The sequence below is a fragment of the Mus caroli genome, unplaced genomic scaffold, assembly GCF_978045245.1.
Source record: "Mus caroli unplaced genomic scaffold, Mus_caroli_1 scaffold_2, whole genome shotgun sequence".
NCBI lineage: Eukaryota > Metazoa > Chordata > Mammalia > Rodentia > Muridae > Mus > Mus caroli.
Window position 1 is genome coordinate 157,876,280 of NW_028227257.1, and position 20,225 is coordinate 157,896,504.

The following is a 20,225-nucleotide window of genomic DNA, read 5'->3' on the forward strand; positions in this document are numbered from 1 at the left end:
ATCACAGGGTTCTTGGGGGAGAAGGTAGAGTAACACAGGGTTCTTGGGGGGAGAAGGCGAGTAACACAGGGATCTTGGGGGAGAAGTTAGAGTAACACAAGGTTCTTGGGGGGAGATGGTAGAGTAACACAAGTTTCTTGGGGGGAGAAGGTAGAGTAACACAGGATTCTTGGGGGAGAAGGTAGAGTAACACGGGGTTCTTGGGTAGAAGGTAGAGTAACACAGGGTTCTTGGGGGAGAAGTTAGAGTAACACAGGGTTCTTGGGGGGAGAAGGTAGAGTAACACAGGGTTTTGGGGGGAGAAGGTAGAGTAACACAGGGTTCTTGGGGGAGAAGGTAGAGTAACACAGGGTTCTTGGGGGAGAAGGTAGAGTAACACACGGTTCTTGGGGGGAGAGGTAGAGTAACACAGGGTATTTGGGGGAGAAGGTAGAGTATCACAGGGTTCTTGGGGGAGAAGGTAGAGTAACATAGGGTTCTTGGGGGAGAAGGTAGAGAAACACAGGGTTCTTGGGGGAGAAGGTAGAGTAACACAATGTTCTTGGGGGGAGAAGGTAGAGTAACACAGGGTTCTTGTGGGAGAAGGTAGAGTATCACAGGGTTCTTTGGGGAGAAGGTAGAGTAACACAGGGTTCTTGGGGGGAGAAGGTACAGTAATACATGGTTCTTGGGGGGAGAAGGTAGAGTAACACAGGGTTCTTGGGGGAGAAGGTAGAGTAACGCACGGTTCTTGGGGGGAGAGGTAGAGTAACACAGGGTATTTGGGGGAGAAGGTAGAGTAGCACAGGGTTCTTGGGGGAGAAGGTAGAGTAACATAGGGTTCTTGGGGGGAGAAGGTAGAGTAACACAGGGTTCTTGGGGGAGAAGATACAGTAACACAAGGTTCTTGGGGGAGAAGGTAGAGTAACACAGGGTTCTTGGGGGAGAAGTTAGAGTAACACAAGGTACTTGGGGGGAGAAGGTAGAGTAACACAGGGTTCTTGGTGGAGAAGGTAGAGTAACACAGGGTTCTTGGGGAAGAAGGTAGAGTAACACAGGGTTCTTGGGGGGAGAAGGTAGAGTAAAACAGGGTTCTTGGGGGAGAAGGTAGAGTAACACAGGGTTCTTGGGGGGAGAATGTAGAGTAACACAGGGTTCTTGGGGGAGAAGGTAGAGTATCACAGGGTTCTTGGGGGGAGAATGTAGAGTAACACAGGGTTCTTGGGGGAGAAGGTAGAGTATCACAGGGTTCTTGGGGGAGAAGGTAGAGTAACACAGGGTTCTTGGGGGAAGAAGGTAGAGTAACACAGGGTTCTTGGGGGGAGAAGGTAGAGTAACACAGGGTTCTTGGGGTAGAAGGTACAGTAACACAGGGTTCTTGGGGGAGAAGGTAGAGTAACACAAGGTTCTTGGGGGGAGAAGGTAAAGTAACACAGGGTTTTTGGGGGAGAAGGTAGAGTAACACAGGGTTCTTGGGGGAGAAGGTAGAGTAACACAGGGTTCTTGGGGAGAGAGGTAGAGTAACACAGGGTATTTGGGGGAGAAGGTACAGTATCACAGGGTTCTTGGGGAAGAAGGTAGAGTAACAGGGTTCTTGGGTGAAAAGGTAGAGTAACACAGGGTTCTTGGGGGGAGAAGGTAGAGTAACACAGGGTTCTTGGGGGAAAGAAGGTAGAGTAACACAGGGTTCTTGGGGGAGAAGGTAGAGTAACACAGGGTTCTTGAGGAAGAAGGTAGAGTAACACAGGGTTCTTGGGGGAGAAGGTAGAGTAACACAAGGTTCTTGGGGGAGAAGGTAGAGTAACACAGGGTTTTTGGGGGAAAAGGTAGAGTAACACAGGGTTCTTGGGGGAGAAGGTAGAGTAACACAAGGTTCTTGGGGGAGAAGGTAGAGTAACACAGGGTTCTTGGGGAAGAAGGTAGAGTAACACAGGGTTCTTGGGAGAGAAGGTAGAGTAACACAGGGTTCTTGGGAGAGAAGGTAGAGTAACAGGTTTCTTGGGGGGAGAAGGTAGAGTAACAAAGGGTTCTTGGGGGGAGAGGGTAGAGTAACACAGGGTTCTTGGGGGGAAGAAGGTAGAGTAACACAGGGTTCTTGGGGGAGAAGGTAGAGTCACACAGGGTTCCTGGGGGAGAAGGTAGAGTAACACAGGGTTCTTGGGGGAGAAGATAGAGTAACACAGGGTTCTTGGGGGAGAAGGTAGAGTAACACAGTGTTCTTGGGGGAGAAGGTAGAGTAACACAGGGTTCTTGGGGAGAGAGGTAGAGTAACACAGGGTTCTTGGGGGAGAAGGTAGAGTCACACAGGGTTCCTGGGGGAGAAGGTAGAGTAACACAGGGTTCTTGGGGGAGAAGGTAGAGTAACACAGGGTTCTTGGGGGAGAAGGTAGAGTAACACAGGGTTCTTGGGGGAGAAGGTAGAGTAACACAGGGTTCTTGGGGAGAGAGGTAGAGTAACACAGGGTTCTTGGGGGAGAAGGTAGAATATCACAGGGTTCTTGGGGGAGAAAGTAGAGTAACAGGGTTCTTGGGGGGAGAAGGTAGAGTAACACAGGGTTCTTGGGGGAAGAAGGTAGAGTAACACAGGGTTCTTGGGGGTAGAAGGTAGAGTAACACAGGGTTCTTGGAGTAGAAGGTAGAGTAACACAGGGTTCTTGGGGGAGAAGGTAGAGTAACACAAGTTTCTTGGGGGGAGAAGGTAGAGTAACACAGGATTCTTGGGGGAGAAGGTAGAGTAACACGGGGTTCTTGGGTAGAAGGTAGAGTAACACAGGGTTCTTGGGGGAGAAGTTAGAGTAACACAGGGTTCTTGGGGGGAGAAGGTAGAGTAACACAGGGTTTTGGGGGGAGAAGGTAGAGTAACACAGGGTTCTTGGGGGAGAAGGTAGAGTAACACAGGGTTCTTGGGGGAGAAGGTAGAGTAACACACGGTTCTTGGGGGGAGAGGTAGAGTAACACAGGGTATTTGGGGGAGAAGGTAGAGTATCACAGGGTTCTTGGGGGAGAAGGTAGAGTAACATAGGGTTCTTGGGGGGAGAAGGTAGAGTAACACAGGGTTCTTGGGGGGAGAAGTTAGAGTAACACAGGGTTCTTGGGGGAGAAGGTAGAGTAACACATGGTTCTTGTCGGGAGAATGTAGAGTAACACAGGGTTCTTGGGGGAGAAGGTAGAGTAACACAGGGTTCTTGGGGGGAGAAGGTAGAGTAACACAGGGTTTTGGGGGGAGAAGGTAGAGTAACACAGGGTTCTTGGGGGGAGAATGTAGAGTAACACAGGGTTCTTGGGGGAGAAGGTAGAGTAACACAGGGTTCTTGGGGAAGAAGGTAGAGTAACACAGGGTTCTTGGGAGAGAAGGTAGAGTAACACAGGGTTCTTGGGAGAGAAGGTAGAGTAACAGGTTTCTTGGGGGGAGAAGGTAGAGTAACAAAGGGTTCTTGGGGGGAGAGGGTAGAGTAACACAGGGTTCTTGGGGGGAAGAAGGTAGAGTAACACAGGGTTCTTGGGGGAGAAGGTAGAGTCACACAGGGTTCCTGGGGGAGAAGGTAGAGTAACACAGGGTTCTTGGGGGAGAAGATAGAGTAACACAGGGTTCTTGGGGGAGAAGGTAGAGTAACACAGGGTTCTTGGGGGAGAAGGTAGAGTAACACAGGGTTCTTGGGGAGAGAGGTAGAGTAACACAGGGTTCTTGGGGGAGAAGGTAGAGTCACACAGGGTTCCTGGGGGAGAAGGTAGAGTAACACAGGGTTCTTGGGGGAGAAGGTAGAGTAACACAGGGTTCTTGGGGGAGAAGGTAGAGTAACACAGGGTTCTTGGGGGAGAAGGTAGAGTAACACAGGGTTCTTGGGGAGAGAGGTAGAGTAACACAGGGTTCTTGGGGGAGAAGGTAGAATATCACAGGGTTCTTGGGGGAGAAAGTAGAGTAACAGGGTTCTTGGGGGGAGAAGGTAGAGTAACACAGGGTTCTTGGGGGAAGAAGGTAGAGTAACACAGGGTTCTTGGGGGTAGAAGGTAGAGTAACACAGGGTTCTTGGGGTAGAAGGTAGAGTAACACAGGGTTCTTGGGGGAGAAGGTAGAGTAACACAAGTTTCTTGGGGGGAGAAGGTAGAGTAACACAGGATTCTTGGGGGAGAAGGTAGAGTAACACGGGGTTCTTGGGTAGAAGGTAGAGTAACACAGGGTTCTTGGGGGAGAAGTTAGAGTAACACAGGGTTCTTGGGGGGAGAAGGTAGAGTAACACAGGGTTTTGGGGGGAGAAGGTAGAGTAACACAGGGTTCTTGGGGGAGAAGGTAGAGTAACACAGGGTTCTTGGGGGAGAAGGTAGAGTAACACACGGTTCTTGGGGGGAGAGGTAGAGTAACACAGGGTATTTGGGGGAGAAGGTAGAGTATCACAGGGTTCTTGGGGGAGAAGGTAGAGTAACATAGGGTTCTTGGGGGGAGAAGGTAGAGTAACACAGGGTTCTTGGGGGGAGAAGTTAGAGTAACACAGGGTTCTTGGGGGAGAAGGTAGAGTAACACATGGTTCTTGTCGGGAGAATGTAGAGTAACACAGGGTTCTTGGGGGAGAAGGTAGAGTAACACAGGGTTCTTGGGGTAGAAGGTAGAGTAACACAGGGTTCTTGGGGGGAGAAGGTAGAGTAACACAGGGTTCTTGGGGGAGAATGTAGAGTAACACAGGGTTCTTGGGGGAGAAGTTAGAGTAACACAAGGTTCTTGGGGGGAGAAGGTAGAGTAACACAGGGTTCTTGGGGGAGAAGGTAGAGTAACGCACGGTTCTTGAGGAAGAATGTAGAGTAACACAGGGTTCTTGGGAGGAGAAGGTAGAGTAACACAGGGTTCTTGGGGGGAGAAGGTAGAGTAACACAGGATTCTTGGGGGAGAAGGTAGAGTAACACGGGGTTCTTGGGGTAGAAGGTAGAGTAACACAGGGTTCTTGGGGGAGAAGTTAGAGTAACACAGGGTTCTTGGGGGGAGAAGGTAGAGTAACACAGGGTTTTGGGGGGAGAAGGTAGAGTAACACAGGGTTCTTGGGGTAGAAGGTAGAGTAACACACAGTTCTTGGGGAGAGAGGTAGAGTAACACAGGGTATTCGGGGGAGAAGGTAGAGTATCACAGGGTTCTTGGGGGAGAAGGTAGAGTAACACAGGGTTCTTGGGGGGAGAAGGCGAGTAACACAGGGATCTTGGGGGAGAAGTTAGAGTAACACAAGGTTCTTGGGGGGAGATGGTAGAGTAACACAAGTTTCTTGGGGGGAGAAGGTAGAGTAACACAGGATTCTTGGGGGAGAAGGTAGAGTAACACGGGGTTCTTGGGTAGAAGGTAGAGTAACACAGGGTTCTTGGGGGAGAAGTTAGAGTAACACAGGGTTCTTGGGGGGAGAAGGTAGAGTAACACAGGGTTTTGGGGGGAGAAGGTAGAGTAACACAGGGTTCTTGGGGGAGAAGGTAGAGTAACACAAGTATCTTGGGGGGAGAAGGTAGAGTAACACAGGATTCTTGGGGGAGAAGGTAGAGTAACACGGGGTTCTTGGGTAGAAGGTAGAGTAACACAGGGTTCTTGGGGGAGAAGTTAGAGTAACACAGGGTTCTTGGGGGGAGAAGGTAGAGTAACACAGGGTTTTGGGGGGAGAAGGTAGAGTAACACAGGGTTCTTGGGGGAGAAGGTAGAGTAACACAGGGTTCTTGGGGGAGAAGGTAGAGTAACACACGGTTCTTGGGGGGAGAGGTAGAGTAACACAGGGTATTTGGGGGAGAAGGTAGAGTATCACAGGGTTCTTGGGGGAGAAGGTAGAGTAACATAGGGTTCTTGGGGGGAGAAGGTAGAGTAACACAGGGTTCTTGGGGGGAGAAGTTAGAGTAACACAGGGTTCTTGGGGGAGAAGGTAGAGTAACACATGGTTCTTGTCGGGAGAATGTAAAGTAACACAGGGTTCTTGGGGGAGAAGGTAGAGTAACACAGGGTTCTTGGGGTAGAAGGTAGAGTAACACAGGGTTCTTGGGGGGAGAAGGTAGAGTAACACAGGGTTCTTGGGGGAGAATGTAGAGTAACACAGGGTTCTTGGGGGAGAAGTTAGAGTAACACAAGGTTCTTGGGGGGAGAAGGTAGAGTAACACAGGGTTCTTGGGGGAGAAGGTAGAGTAACGCACGGTTCTTGAGGAAGAATGTAGAGTAACACAGGGTTCTTGGGAGGAGAAGGTAGAGTAACACAGGGTTCTTGGGGGGAGAAGGTAGAGTAACACAGGATTCTTGGGGGAGAAGGTAGAGTAACACGGGGTTCTTGGGGTAGAAGGTAGAGTAACACAGGGTTCTTGGGGGAGAAGTTAGAGTAACACAGGGTTCTTGGGGGGAGAAGGTAGAGTAACACAGGGTTTTGGGGGGAGAAGGTAGAGTAACACAGGGTTCTTGGGGTAGAAGGTAGAGTAACACAATGTTCTTGGGGATAGAAGGTAGAGTAACACAGGGTTCTTGGGGGAGAAGGTAGAGTAACACAGGGTTTTGGGGGGAGAAGGTAGAGTAACACAGGGTTCTTGGGGGGAGAAGGTAGAGTAACAGGGTTCTTGGGGGAGAAGGTAGAGTAACACAGGGTTCTTGGGGGGAGAAGGTAGAGTAACACAATGTTCTTGGGGATAGAAGGTAGAGTAACACAGGGTTCTTGGGGTAGAAGGTAGAGTAACACAGGGTTCTTGGGGGAGAAGGTAGAGTAACACAAGGTTCTTGGGGGGAGAAGGTAGAGTAACAGGATTCTTGGGGGAGAAGGTAGAGTAACACGGGGTTCTTGGGGTAGAAGGTAGTGTAACACAGCGTTCCTGGGGGAGAAGTTAGAGTAACACAGGGTTCTTGGGGGGAGAAGGTAGAGTAACACAGGGTTTTGGGGGGAGAAGGTAGAGTAACACAGGGTTCTTGGGGTAGAAGGTAGAGTAACACACGGTTCTTGGGGAGAGAGGTAGAGTAACACAGGGTATTCGGGGGAGAAGGTAGAGTAACACAGGGTTCTTGGGGTAGAAGGTAGAGTAACACAGGGTTCTTGGGGGAGAAGGTAGAGTAACACAAGGTTCTTGGGGGGAGAAGGTAGAGTAACAGGATTCTTGGGGGAGAAGGTAGAGTAACACGGGGTTCTTGGGGTAGAAGGTAGTGTAACACAGGGTTCTTGGGGGAGAAGTTAGAGTAACACAGGGTTCTTGGGTGGAGAAGGTAGAGTAACACAGGGTTCTTGGGGGAGAAGTTAGAGTAACACAAGGTTCTTGGGGGGAGAAGGTAGAGTAACACAGTGTTCTTGGGGGAGAAGGTAGAGTAACACAGGGTTCTTGAGGAAGAAGGTAGAGTAACACAGGGTTCTTGGGGGAGAAGGTAGAGTAACACAGGGTTCTTGGGGGAGAAGGTAGAGTAACACAATGTTCTTGGGGAGAGAAGGTAGAGTAACACAGGGTTCTTGGGGGAGAAGGTAGAGTAACACAGGGTTCTTGGGGGGAGAAGGTAGACTAACACAGGGTTCTTGGGGGGAGAAGGTAGAGCAACACAGGGTTCTTGGGGGAGAAGGTAGAGTAACACAGGGTTCTTGGGGAAAGAAGGTAGAGTCACACAGGGTTCTTGGGGGAGAAAGTAGAGTCACACAGGGTTCTTGGGGGAGAAGGTAGAGTAACACAGGGTTCTTGGGGGAGAAGGTAGAGTAACACAGGGTTCTTGGGGGAGAAGGTAGAGTAACACAGGGTTCTTGGGGGAGAAAGTAGAGTAACACACGGTTCTTGGGAGGAGAATGTAGAGTAACACAGGGTATTTGGGGGAGAAGGTAGAGTACCACAGGGTTCTTGAGGGAGAAGGTAGAGTAACATAGGGTTCTTGGGGGAGAAGATAGAGTAACATGAGGTTCTTGGGGGAGAAGGTAGAGTAACACAGGTTTCTTGGGGGAGAAGTTAGAGTAACACAAGGTTCTTGGGGGGAGAAGGTAGAGTAACACAGGGTTCTTGGGGGAGAAGGTAGAGTAACACAGGGTTCTTGGGGGGAGAAGGTAGAGTAACACAGGGTTCTTGGGGGGAGAAGGTAGAGTAACACAGGATTCTTGGGGGAGAAGGTAGAGTAACACGGGGTTCTTGGGGTAGAAGGTAGAGTAACACAGGGTTCTTGGGGGAGAAGTTAGAGTAACACAGGGTTCTTGGGGGGAGAAGGTAGAGTAACACAGGGTTTTGGGGGGAGAAGGTAGAGTAACACAGGGTTCTTGGGGTAGAAGGTAGAGTAACACACGGTTCTTGGGGAGAGAAGGTAGAGTAACACAGGGTTCTTGGGGGAAGAAGGAAGAGTAACACAGGGTTCTTGAGAAGGTAGAGTAACACAGGGTTCTTGGGGGGAGAAGGTAGAGTAACACAGGGTTCTTGGGGGAGAAGTTAGAGTAACACAGGGTTCTTGAGGAAGAAGGTAGAGTAACACAGGGTTCTTGGGGGGAGAAGGTAGAGTAACACAGGGTTCTTGGGGGAGAAGGTAGAGTAACACAGGGTTCTTGGGGTAGAAGGTAGAGTAACACAGGGTTCTTGTTGGAGAAGGTAGAGTATCACAGGGTTCTTGGGGGAGAAGGTAGAGTAACACAGGGTACTTGGGGGGAGAAGGTAGAGTAACACAGGGTTCTTGGGGGAAGAAGGTAGAGTAACACAGGGTTCTTGAGAAGGTAGAATAACACAGGGTTCTTGGGGGAGAAGGTAGAGTAACTCAGGGTTCTTAGGGGAGAAGGTAGAGTAACACAGGGTTCTTGGGGGAGAAGTTAGAGTAACACAGGGTTCTTGGGGGGAGAAGGTAGAGTAACACAGGGTTTTGGGGGGAGAAGGTAGAGTAACACAGGGTTCTTGGGGTAGAAGGTAGAGTAACACACAGTTCTTGGGGAGAGAGGTAGAGTAACACAGGGTATTCGGGGGAGAAGGTAGAGTATCACAGGGTTCTTGGGGGAGAAGGTAGAGTACCACAGGGTTCTTGGGGGGAGAACGTGAGTAACACAGGGATCTTGGGGGAGAAGTTAGAGTAACACAAGGTTCTTGGGGGGAGAAGGTAGAGTAACACAGGGTTCTTGAGGAAGAAGGTAGATTAACACAGGGTTCTTGGGGGGAGAAGGTAGAGTAACACAGGGTTCTTGGGGGAGAAGGTAGAGTAACACAATGTTCTTGGGGATAGAAGGTAGAGTAACACAGGGTTCTTGGGGGAGAAGGTAGAGTAACACAGGGTTCTTGGGGGGAGAAGGTAGAGTAACACAGGGTTCTTGGGGGGAGAAGGTAGAGTAACACAGGGTTCTTGGGGGAGAAGGTAGAGTAACACAGGGTTCTTGGGGGGAGAAGGTAGAGTAACACAATGTTCTTGGGGATAGAAGGTAGAGTAACACAGGGTTCTTGGGGTAGAAGGTAGAGTAACACAGGGTTCTTGGGGGGAGAAGGTAGAGTAACACAATGTTCTTGGGGATAGGTAGAGTAACACAGGGTTCTTGGGGTAGAAGGTAGAGTAACACAGGGTTCTTGGGGGGAGAAAGTAGAGTAACACAGGGTTCTTGGGGGAAGAAGGTAGAGTAACACAGGGTTCTTGAGATGGTAGAATAACACAGGGTTCTTGGGGGAGAAGGTAGAGTAACACAGGGTTCTTGGGGGTAGAAGGTAGAGTAACACAGGGTTCTTGGGGTAGAAGGTAGAGTAACACAGGGTTCTTGGGGGAGAAGGTAGAGTAACACAAGGTTCTTGGGGGGAGAAGGTAGAGTAACAGGATTCTTGGGGGAGAAGGTAGAGTAACACGGGGTTCTTGGGGTAGAAGGTAGTGTAACACAGGGTTCTTGGGGGAGAAGTTAGAGTAACACAGGGTTCTTGGGGGGAGAAGGTAGAGTAACACAGGGTTCTTGGGGTAGAAGGTAGAGTAACACACGGTTCTTGGGGAGAGAGGTAGAGTAACACACGGTTCTTGGGGAGAGAGGTAGAGTAACACAGGGTATTCGGGGGAGAAGGTAGAGTAACACAGGGTTCTTGGTGGAGAAGGTAGAGTAACACAAGGTTCTTGGGGGGAGAAGGTAGAGTAACATGATTCTTGGGGGAGAAGGTAGAGTAACACGGGGTTCTTGGGGTAGAAGGTAGTGTAACACAGGGTTCTTGGGGGAGAAGTTAGAGTAACACAGGGTTCTTGGGTGGAGAAGGTAGAGTAACACAGGGTTCTTGGGGGAGAAGTTAGAGTAACACAAGGTTCTTGGGGGGAGAAGGTAGAGTAACACAGTGTTCTTGGGGGAGAAGGTAGAGTAACACAGGGTTCTTGAGGAAGAAGGTAGAGTAACACAGGGTTCTTGGGGGGAGAAGGTAGAGTAACACAGGGTTCTTGGGGGAGAAGGTAGAGTAACACAATGTTCTTGGGGAGAGAAGGTAGAGTAACACAGGGTTCTTGGGGGAGAAGGTAGAGTAACACAGGGTTCTTGGGGGGAGAAGGTAGAGTAACACAGGGTTCTTGGGTGGAGAAGGTAGAGTAACACAGGGTTATTGGGGGAGAAGGTAGAGTAACACAGGGTTCTTGGGGAAAGAAGGTAGAGTCACACAGGGTTCTTGGGGGAGAAGGTAGAGTCACACAGGGTTCTTGGGGGAGAAGGTAGAGTAACACAGGGTTCTTGGGGGAGAAGGTAGAGTAACACAGGGTTCTTGGGGGGAGAAGGTAGAGTAACACAGGGTTCTTGGGGGAGAAAGTAGAGTAACACACGGTTCTTGGGAGGAGAATGTAGAGTAACACAGGGTATTTGGGGGAGAAGGTAGAGTACCACAGGGTTCTTGAGGAGAAGGTAGAGTAACATAGGGTTCTTGGGGGAGAAGATAGAGTAACACAAGGTTCTTGGGGGAGAAGGTAGAGTAACACAGGGTTCTTGGGGGAGAAGTTAGAGTAACACAAGGTTCTTGGGGGGAGAAGGTAGAGTAACACAGGGTTCTTGGGGGAGAAGGTAGAGTAACACAGGGTTCTTGGGGGGAGAAGGTAGAGTAACACAGGATTCTTGGGGGAGAAGGTAGAGTAACACGGGGTTCTTGGGGTAGAAGGTAGAGTAACACAGGGTTCTTGGGGGAGATGTTAGAGTAACACAGTGTTCTTGGGGGGAGAAGGTAGAGTAACACAGGGTTTTGGGGGAAGAAGGTAGAGTAACACAGGGTTCTTGGGGTAGAAGGTAGAGTAACACACGGTTCTTGGGGAGAGAAGGTAGAGTAACACAGGGTTCTTGGGGAAAGAAGGAAGAGTAACACAGGGTTCTTGAGAAGGTAGAGTAACACAGGGTTCTTGGGGGGAGAAGGTAGAGTAACACAGGGTTCTTGGGGGAGAAGTTAGAGTAACACAGGGTTCTTGAGGAAGAAGGTAGAGTAACACAGGGTTCTTGGGGGGAGAAGGTAGAGTAACACAGGGTTCTTGGGGGAGAAGGTAGAGTAACACAGGGTTCTTGGGGTAGAAGGTAGAGTAACACAGGGTTCTTGTGGGAGAAGGTAGAGTATCACAGGGTTCTTGGGGGAGAAGGTAGAGTAACACAGGGTTCTTGGGGGGAGAAGGTAGAGTAACACAGGGTTCTTGGGGGAAGAAGGTAGAGTAACACAGGGTTCTTGAGAAGGTAGAATAACACAGGGTTCTTGGGGGAGAAGGTAGAGTAACACAGGGTCCTTGGGGGTAGAAGGTAGAGTAACACAGGGTTCTTGGGGGAGAAGGTAGAGTAACACAGGGTTCTTGGGGGAGAAAGTAGAGTAACACAGGGTTCTTGGGGGAGAAGTTAGAGTAACACAGTGTTCTTGGGGTAGAAGGTAGAGTAACACAGGGTTCTTGGGGGAGAAGGTAGAGTAACACAGGGTTCTTGGTTGTCCTCAAACTTATGATGTAGCCTAAAATATCTGTGAGCTCTTGCCTCCCCTCCCAAGTGCTGGGACTATAAAAGGAGATCCCTCAGTAGATCTGGTTTTGATGTTTTGATTTCTAAATACTAGAGACTGAACTCAAGGCCTCTTGTATGCTAAGCAAGCATCCTGGCTAAGCTACATTCCTAGTCCGTCGATCTTGTGTTTTAAGATTTATTTTGCCGGGCGCGGTGGTGCACGCCTTTAATCCCAGCACTCTGGAGGCAGAAGCAGGTGGATTTCTGAGTTCGAGGCCAGCCTGGTCTACAAAGTGAGTGCCAGGACAGCCAGGGCTACTCAGAGAAACCCTGTCTCGAAAAACCAAAAAAAAAAAAAAAAGATTTATTTTAAGGCACTGTGTCTAGAGAACAAAGTATAAGTGAATAAATTGATTTGCAGTACCACTGTAAAATGAATTGAAACAAGACTTAAGTTCAATCATAGAAATGTGGCAAGATGATAAATTACCAATTAGGAAGTAGAGCTGATTCAGCAGTATACAAGAGGAGCTAGTGAAATGGCTCAGCAGTTAAAGCATTTACCACACATACAGAGAACCAGAGTTCAGTTCCAAGCACTGACTTCCAGGGCCTTGCAGCTGCCTATAATCCTGCTCCAGGGGATCTGATGCTCTCTGCTGGCCTCCACTGGCGCGCACACACACACACACACACACACACACACACACGTATACTGAAATATATATATTTTTTTAAGAAGTATAGATGAAGTAGAGAGAGGCCATTGGGAAGAGGTGAGGAGATGCTAGGGGACAGGAAGGAATGAGAACAAGGTATAACACACAATGTATAAAGATGCTGTTGATGAAATCAAGTCCTTTGTGTACTAACTTAGTGGCTTAAAAAAACAAACAGAAAGAAAGCTGGAGAAGAGAATGCTACACATGGCCCTGGGGTAGTGTGCTTGCTTAGCATATCCAGTGCACTAGATCTGCATTTCACCAACACAGATACAGACACCAAAAGGGTTGTATGAAAAGGCAGAATTTTTTGTTTTGGATTTTGGATTATTTATTTATTATTGTGTCTATGTGCATGATAGGAAGGCATACATGGCATGTGTGGAGGTCAGAGGACAGCTTTGTGAAATAAGTTCTGTCCTTCTACCTTTACATGGATTCCAGGGTTCAAACTCAGGTCACCAGACTTGGGGAATAAATGTATTCACCCACTAAGCCACTTCACTAGCCCTTGTTTTTGGACTTTTCACACATGTTCTTGTTCTATAGCCCTGACTAGCCTAAAATTCATTATATAGATCAAGCTGGCCTTGTGTCTTCCTGTCTCTCTAGCCTCTGTCCCTGAGCGCACAGGTGTATAGGAATGTGCTGTCACACCCAGCTTTTTCAAAAGGTTTTTTTAATATATGAAGAATAATGTAAAATTGGAACTAAAAATTATAAGCTCTAAGTTATAATTGTTTGAAAATACAAGTCTACAATTATTCCTAAATTAGGTAAAAGGTCTTACCTAAGCTGATATGAAAGTATTTATAGTCATCCTAATCCCACTTCATATGATTTTTCACATCTCTTGATTCAGAGGTAATTGTGCAGTCTATATGAGGTTCCACTAGGGATGTTCTATAATATATAATAGGTTCACTATGTTAGCTTTCTTATAATGTAAACAACAAACCCAACTCCTAATCAGGTATTGCAAAAATGGATAAGAATGACATTGGTATGTTTAAGTCGTTTTTAGTCATAAAGTAAGGCAGGCCTACAATATGTAAGATTATTACTCCTTTGTTTTTAACTGTTTCATCAGAGTGAGACAAATGAATTTGGTATGGTTTGTTTTTTGGTTTGTTTTTTTTTTTTTTTGGTTTTTTGGTTTTTTTGGTTTTTTTTTTTTTGGATTTTTGAGACAGGGTTTCTCTGTATAGCTCTGGCTATCCTGGAACTCACTTTGTAGACCAGGCTGGCCTCGAACTCAGAAATCAGCCTGTCTCTGCCTTCCACGTGCTGGAATTAAAGGTGTGCACCACCATGCCTGGCTGAAATTGGTATGACTTGAAGTATAATGCTTTTGTTTTAAGACGGGTTCTTCCTTGGACCTTAAACTCATAGCAATGTTACTGCCTTCCAAGAACTGGGGTTTCAGGTTGAATAAATTTCTTAAAGACTTACATCAAATAAAACAGACTTTTACTTTTCATCTAAGCAAAATAATAAAGTATTAGTTCAGCGTTGAGTTATTTTAAAGTAGCATCTTAGTCACTGTTACAGTGTATGAGAGACTCAAAGCAACTCTTATAAAAGCAAGCATCTAACTTAGGACTTGCTTGCAGTTTCAGGGGATTGATCCATTATCATCCTAGCAGAGAGCTTGGCTGCATGCAAGCAATTACAAGAACAGTAACTGAGAGCTTTACATCCTGATCTGCAGAGTGAGAAAGCCTTGGCATGGGCTTTTGAAACTTCACTCACCCCACAGTGATACACTTCCTCAAACAAGGTCACATCTCCTCCAACAAGGACACACTTCCTAATCCTTCTAATCCTTTCAAACAGTTCCACTCCCTGGTCACTAAGCATTCAAATATATTGAAACATGCTAATAAAATAGATTAATTTCTCTCTTGACCTAAGTTTAACATATTAGATGATAAAAAGGGCCCATAGTTGAATTAACTTACTTCCTTTTTTTTCTCAGTACTTTATAACAAAATTTATCTTGTCTAATTTCAGCGCTTATAATTTTTAAGTCTAACAGGTAACAGTGAATTTTCGCCCATATTTATAATGTATTTTAGTGGTACTCACACACACATACTTCACCCTGTCACCCCAAGCCCATTGATCCCCTTCCTCTTCCCAATCAGTCCTTCTGTTGCTTTCATATCTTTTTGTGTTTCCTTAAATGCCCAGTTAGTTATAGTATGGTCATTTACTAGAGTGTGTGCCCTTAACAGTGGCTACCTCAGAGAAAGAACTGTCTCTCCCTCCTCCAGAAACCATTAACTACATATAGATCCTCAGAAAAGAGAAAACGTATTAAGACCTCCTCACTCCACGGCTCATATTGGTAGGCCTAATCTTAGGTAGGTATTGGTCAGGTGATCACAGTTGGCTTACATTTAAGAATACTGTAGTCATTCCTGTAAGTCAGAATTCCACACCAGTCTCACCCAGCTTGCCAGCTGAGCATTCAACAGTCACTTGTTTTTATCATTTTGATTGGCTATGAGCATCTGTACTTACTGAGTGCACTACAAAAGTACACTGCTCTAGCCAGAGCCAACAGCAACAATGATCTGTGGCTATAAACATAATTATTTTGAAGGTAATTTGATGGGTACATCATATCCATTTGTCAAAATAAGAACAGTAGGGACCTCCCCCTCCTGAGCACCTAATACATCCCCAGCCCTGAACTTTTGACTGAGTTTAGAGTTTCAGGCGATTCCTTCCCTCAGAGCAGGACTTAAATCCACTGAGAGACAGTGGTAAGTCACCTGCATAGCACATTTAGCCCTATTGCACCAATGGGCATGTCTGCCTCTAGTCTAGCAGCAGTCAGCATCTGCAACTTGATAAAACTGTTACTGATCATCCCCAGCCCCTCCCTGGCAGTCCTTTAGCACCCTCTGGTACTATGATGACTCGCCAGCAATGAGGAAACTCCTAGCTCTTTTACATGGTAGTGTCTCTATATATTACAATGAGAGAGTGTGGTTTGTGAAATTGTAAACCATACAATATCATTTTGGTGAATAGACAACAGCAGTGGCAATTGCTTGTACTGAAATAACTGATAATTAGTGAGCAAGTGTTTCTTGAAAAACTGCTAGCATTCTGGGTTCTTTCACTGTATTCAACCTTTCTACAAGGCTGTTCAAGAAAACTTTTTTTCCAGTCCTGAGACTTAAACCCTGGGCCTTATGCATGCTGTACTGGGCAAGACTCCACCATTGAGCTATATCTCTAACTCTCAAAAATTTAATGATTTCAATTAGTTAATTACTTATAAATGTTGCCTCTGCATATATGTATCCTATACCAGCCAGTTCTGTAGGTATAGTTTCTAACGTAAAAAGACAAAGTTCAGAACATGTGATTATTTATATATTCAATGATAAACAAAGGTTTTAAATATATTCATATATTTTCCTTTGCATGTGTAGACATCAATATGATGGATATTCTCACAACACCATCAATGTCTAAACCTAAGCAAGATTATTCAAGAACTCCAGGACAAGTCTTATCTCTCATCAGTTCTTTGGGATTTGTAAGTACTTCATAAGGAAAACTCATAAGCTACCTTTACATGATTATCACTTAACATTTTAAAGTCTGCTTTAAAATAAAAATAGGATGGATGTAAGTACCAAGCATGAGATGGGATTACCTTTGGCAGTTTTTATTCAGGTGGTAGAACATCTATCCGCTGTATCCATCTGATGGATATAATTCAGATGCTGTATCTATCTGAAGATGAAGCTCTTAGTACTTGTGTTTAATTTTTGCTTTTAGTATTTTTTTCTTTTTAAAATGTTTTTATCAGCCGGGCGTGGTGGCGCACGCCTTTAATCCCAGCACTCGGGAGGCAGAGGCAGGCGGATTTCTGAGTTCGAGGCCAGCCTGGTCTACAAAGTGAGTGCCAGGACAGCCAGGGCTACACAAAGAAAAACCCTGTCTCGAAAAAAAAAAAAAAAGTGGAAGCCGAGGACACTTGTACAAGTCAGTTCTCCTCCCAGCACATGGAGAACTAGGGATTGAAGTCATGCCATTAAGTAGCAAGTGCCTTTACCTTGACCATCTCATTGACCTCAAATAATTTTGCTTTTTAATAGTTCACACCAGTTGGAGAAAAAGATCAAGACTCTGCAAGCATGTTTTCAGCCCCTAAGTCTGAAGCACAACTTTCTCGAGGATTAATTTGTCCTATGTCTGTAGATCAGAAGGAGCCTACTTCTTATTCTAGCAAACTGCTAAAATCATGTGAGTAGAAAAGGGTATTTTATTCCACCAAGTGTGTGCTTTAAAGAACAAAAATATCTCAAAACTTTACATTTCTTTTTTTTTTTTTTTTTTTTTTTTTGGTAAGATTTATTTATTGTTATATGTTAAGTACACTGCAGCTGTCTTCAGACACACCAGAAGAGGGTATCAGATCTCATTACAGATGGTTGTGAGCCACCATGTGGTTGCTTGGATTTGAACTCAGGACCTTCAGAAGAGGAGTCAGTGCTCTTAACCACTGAGCCATCTCTCTAGCCAAAACTTTATATTTCTATTAGCAATTTAATAACTTCGGACAGTCTGTGGCACTCCTATATTTTATAGCATATATGCCATTTCTGACAAACACAGTAGATTTTATAAGTTCATGGAATAAACTGTCCTGCTAACAATCATATTCAATTACCTAAATGATTGTTGGGTGAATTTCACTATGCTTGGGTCTATGGAAATTTTATCTGAAAAGTAACTGCAGTGTTGTATGCTTTTGTAAACTTATTTTTTAAAGTTTTGAGGTAGTTTAAAAACTCAAAATGAAGGCTGCATTTTCTTGTTATTCTTTGTGTTGGGGATTGGATTTTGGTTTCGGTTTGAGGCTTTTGTTTGTTTATTTTGATTTGTTTTGTTAGTGTTGTTTGAACAAGTTCTCAATATGTTTGTCCAGGCTGATGTTGAACTATTAGCTCAGATTAGCCTTTAAATTTCAATCCTCTTGCCTCAGCCTCCTGAGTACTAAAATTACAGATCTGTGTCACGACAACTAGTTTCCAAGTAAAGGTATCTTTGCATTTGAAACTGGATGCTGAGTATGGTGGCACACACCTTTAATCCCAGCAACCAGAGGCAGTTAGGTCTCTAGTTCAAGACCTACCAATCCACCTAGAGGATTTGTATATGAAAATTTAAATTACATTAGATGAGCTTTGAAATGAAATTTCCTTCCTAGTTGTAAAACGTAATGCTTACCATGTTACAAAGATCTAATTTTCCAGAGTTTAATGTCATGTTCATCCCTTTTGGAAAAGAAAAAAGATATATGAATTTTACCTCTCTGTTGCTATAATAAAATTGCATGACCAAGGCAACTTAACAAAAGGAAGCGTTTAAGAATTTAACTGGGCTTCTAGCTCCAGATGTTAGAGGTCATGGTGGCAGATCTAGGACACAGAAGTAGGTGGTTTGAGCAACAGCTGAGAGATCACATCTTGATCCACAAGCAGGAGGCCAAGAGCACACTGGGAATGCCTTCTTTAACCTCAGGTCTGTACTCATGACAAACCTCCTCTTATAAGGCTACAACTAATCCTTCCCAAACAGTTCTACCAACTGGGGACCAATCAGTCAAACCTGTGCCTTCGCAGGCCATTCTCACTCAAGCCATCACAGTGTGCATCCTCACCTTATTCAGTAAAGCATAACTATCTTGGGTCTAATGGAAAGTGCAGTGAGGGCATTTATTCAGTCCTCAAAAACGCTTGAGAAAGCTAGCATGGTGGTGCACTGTTGTAATTTCAAAGCTAAAGATAGGGACAGGGATCCCTTGGACTGCCAGCCAGCTCTAGACCAGTAAGAGACCTTATCTCAAAAAACAAAGTGGGGGATAGAGAGATGGCTCAGCAGTTAAGGGCACTGGCTGCTTTTCCAGAGAACGTGTGTACAATTCCCAGTGCCTGTGTGGCAACTCACAACTGTCTACCACTCCAGTTCCAGGGATCTAACACACACTCTGGCCTCCATAGGTATTAGGCATGCACATGGTGCAGACATGCATGCAAGCAAAACACTTCAAAATTACATATGCATATAAAACTTTAAAACCTATTTTAAATACCTATTTTTTAAAAAGAAGATGGTGCATGGGATACTCTGCTCCATACTGATCTCTGGCCTCCGGCTCAAATGCACACACACAGAAACAAAGCTAAGAGCAACCATTTTCCTAGGATAAAGAAGCATGTTAGCCAGGCGTGGTGGCGCATGCCTTTAATCCCAGCACTCCAGAGGCAGAGGCAGGAAGATTTCTGAGTCCGAGGCTAGCCTGGTCTACAGAGTGAGCTCCAGGACAGCCAGGGCTACACAGAGAAACCCAGTCTCAAAAAACAAACAAAAAAAAGAAGCAGAAGAAGCATGTGTACTCTAGGTGCTGCCTTATTGCAGTGGCTCATTAGTAGTCAGTTTTGTGTCATGTGACTTATCAGATCATGGTAACAAAATCTCTTTTTTTTTTTTTTAAGATTTATTTATTTATTACATGTAAGTACACTGTAGCTGTCTTCAGACACTCCAGAAGAGGGCGCTAGATCTCGTTACGGATGGTTGTGAGCCACCATGTGGTTGCTGGGATTTGAACTCTGGACCTTCGGAAGAGCAGTCGGGTGCTCTTACCCACTGAGCCATCTCACCAGCCCCCCAAAATCTCTTATAGAGAGGCATAGGTATAAAGTTTACTGTTAGAATGTTTGCTAAACACACACACATACACACACATAGTTATGGGTTCAATCCTGAGCACTAGGGGAAAAAAAAAAAAAGCAAGTACCTGTGGCTTTCTGTAATTAGCACACCAATAAGCATTATAAATTTCAACATCTCCAGTACTGCTACAGCATTAATTAAACTTAAATTTAGCTAGATAAATTTAATACCATTTTAACCTTACAGCATTTCTTAATAATGCATACCAGTAAATGGCCTATTATTGATAACTCCAAAACAAATCATATATAGCTCAAAATCAATTTCCTTCTAACTGGATTTTAATGTCCTTATCCTGGTTTTTATTTTACAAATGTAAAGTGATTTGGTTTAATTATGACCTTCAAAGTACTGCCTACATTTGAAATAATTTCTGAATCTAAACATGATAAAAATTATAGCAGATATACCAACATCCTTGTGGACTAGGTAATGTGCACAAAGAGTAGTCATAACATGTAATTATATAGTACAGTTACCTGGAAAGAGTCAAGTTCCATAAACAACTAGGAGCTGGGAAAATAAACTAGTATTTTCTTTTCCCTACAGGTTTTGAAACCCTTTCATCCAATCCAGAAATACCTGTGAAATGTCTGACTTCTAATCTACTCCAGTGTAGAAAAAGACTGGGTACCTCAAGTACTAGTAGCCAGTCTCATACCTTCGTATCCAGTGTGGGGTCAGAACGCCACAGCAATCCCAAACGGGAAAGAGACTGCCAGGTTAGGAGGAAGTATACATACCCTAAAGCTAATATGCACACGAAACCAGTGATACCAACACCAGACCTTTCCATAAGAAACTTGTAAAGAAATGACATTGGTACATGGGTACAGTTGAGATATTATAAAAAAAAAACTCTTCATTTTTCTGGATATTGTGTCAACTTCTTATAAAAGCTCCATTTCATCCTCATTTA

The 20,225-nt window shown here is 45.4% G+C and overlaps 1 protein-coding gene across 3 annotated transcripts in view; it reads left to right on the forward strand.

Moving 5' to 3' along the window:
* Mastl (microtubule associated serine/threonine kinase like) overlaps window positions 1-20,225 on the forward strand; it is a 66,849-nt gene that overhangs the window by 26,901 nt on the left and 19,723 nt on the right. For all 3 annotated transcript variants that reach the window (XM_085835131.1, XM_085835132.1, XM_085835133.1), the window contains exons 5-7: window positions 15,991-16,097; window positions 16,663-16,810; window positions 19,856-20,028. In XM_085835131.1, coding sequence (XP_085691257.1) covers window positions 15,991-16,097; window positions 16,663-16,810; window positions 19,856-20,028 — 428 coding nt within the window. The remainder of the gene's footprint in view (window positions 1-15,990; window positions 16,098-16,662; window positions 16,811-19,855; window positions 20,029-20,225) is intronic.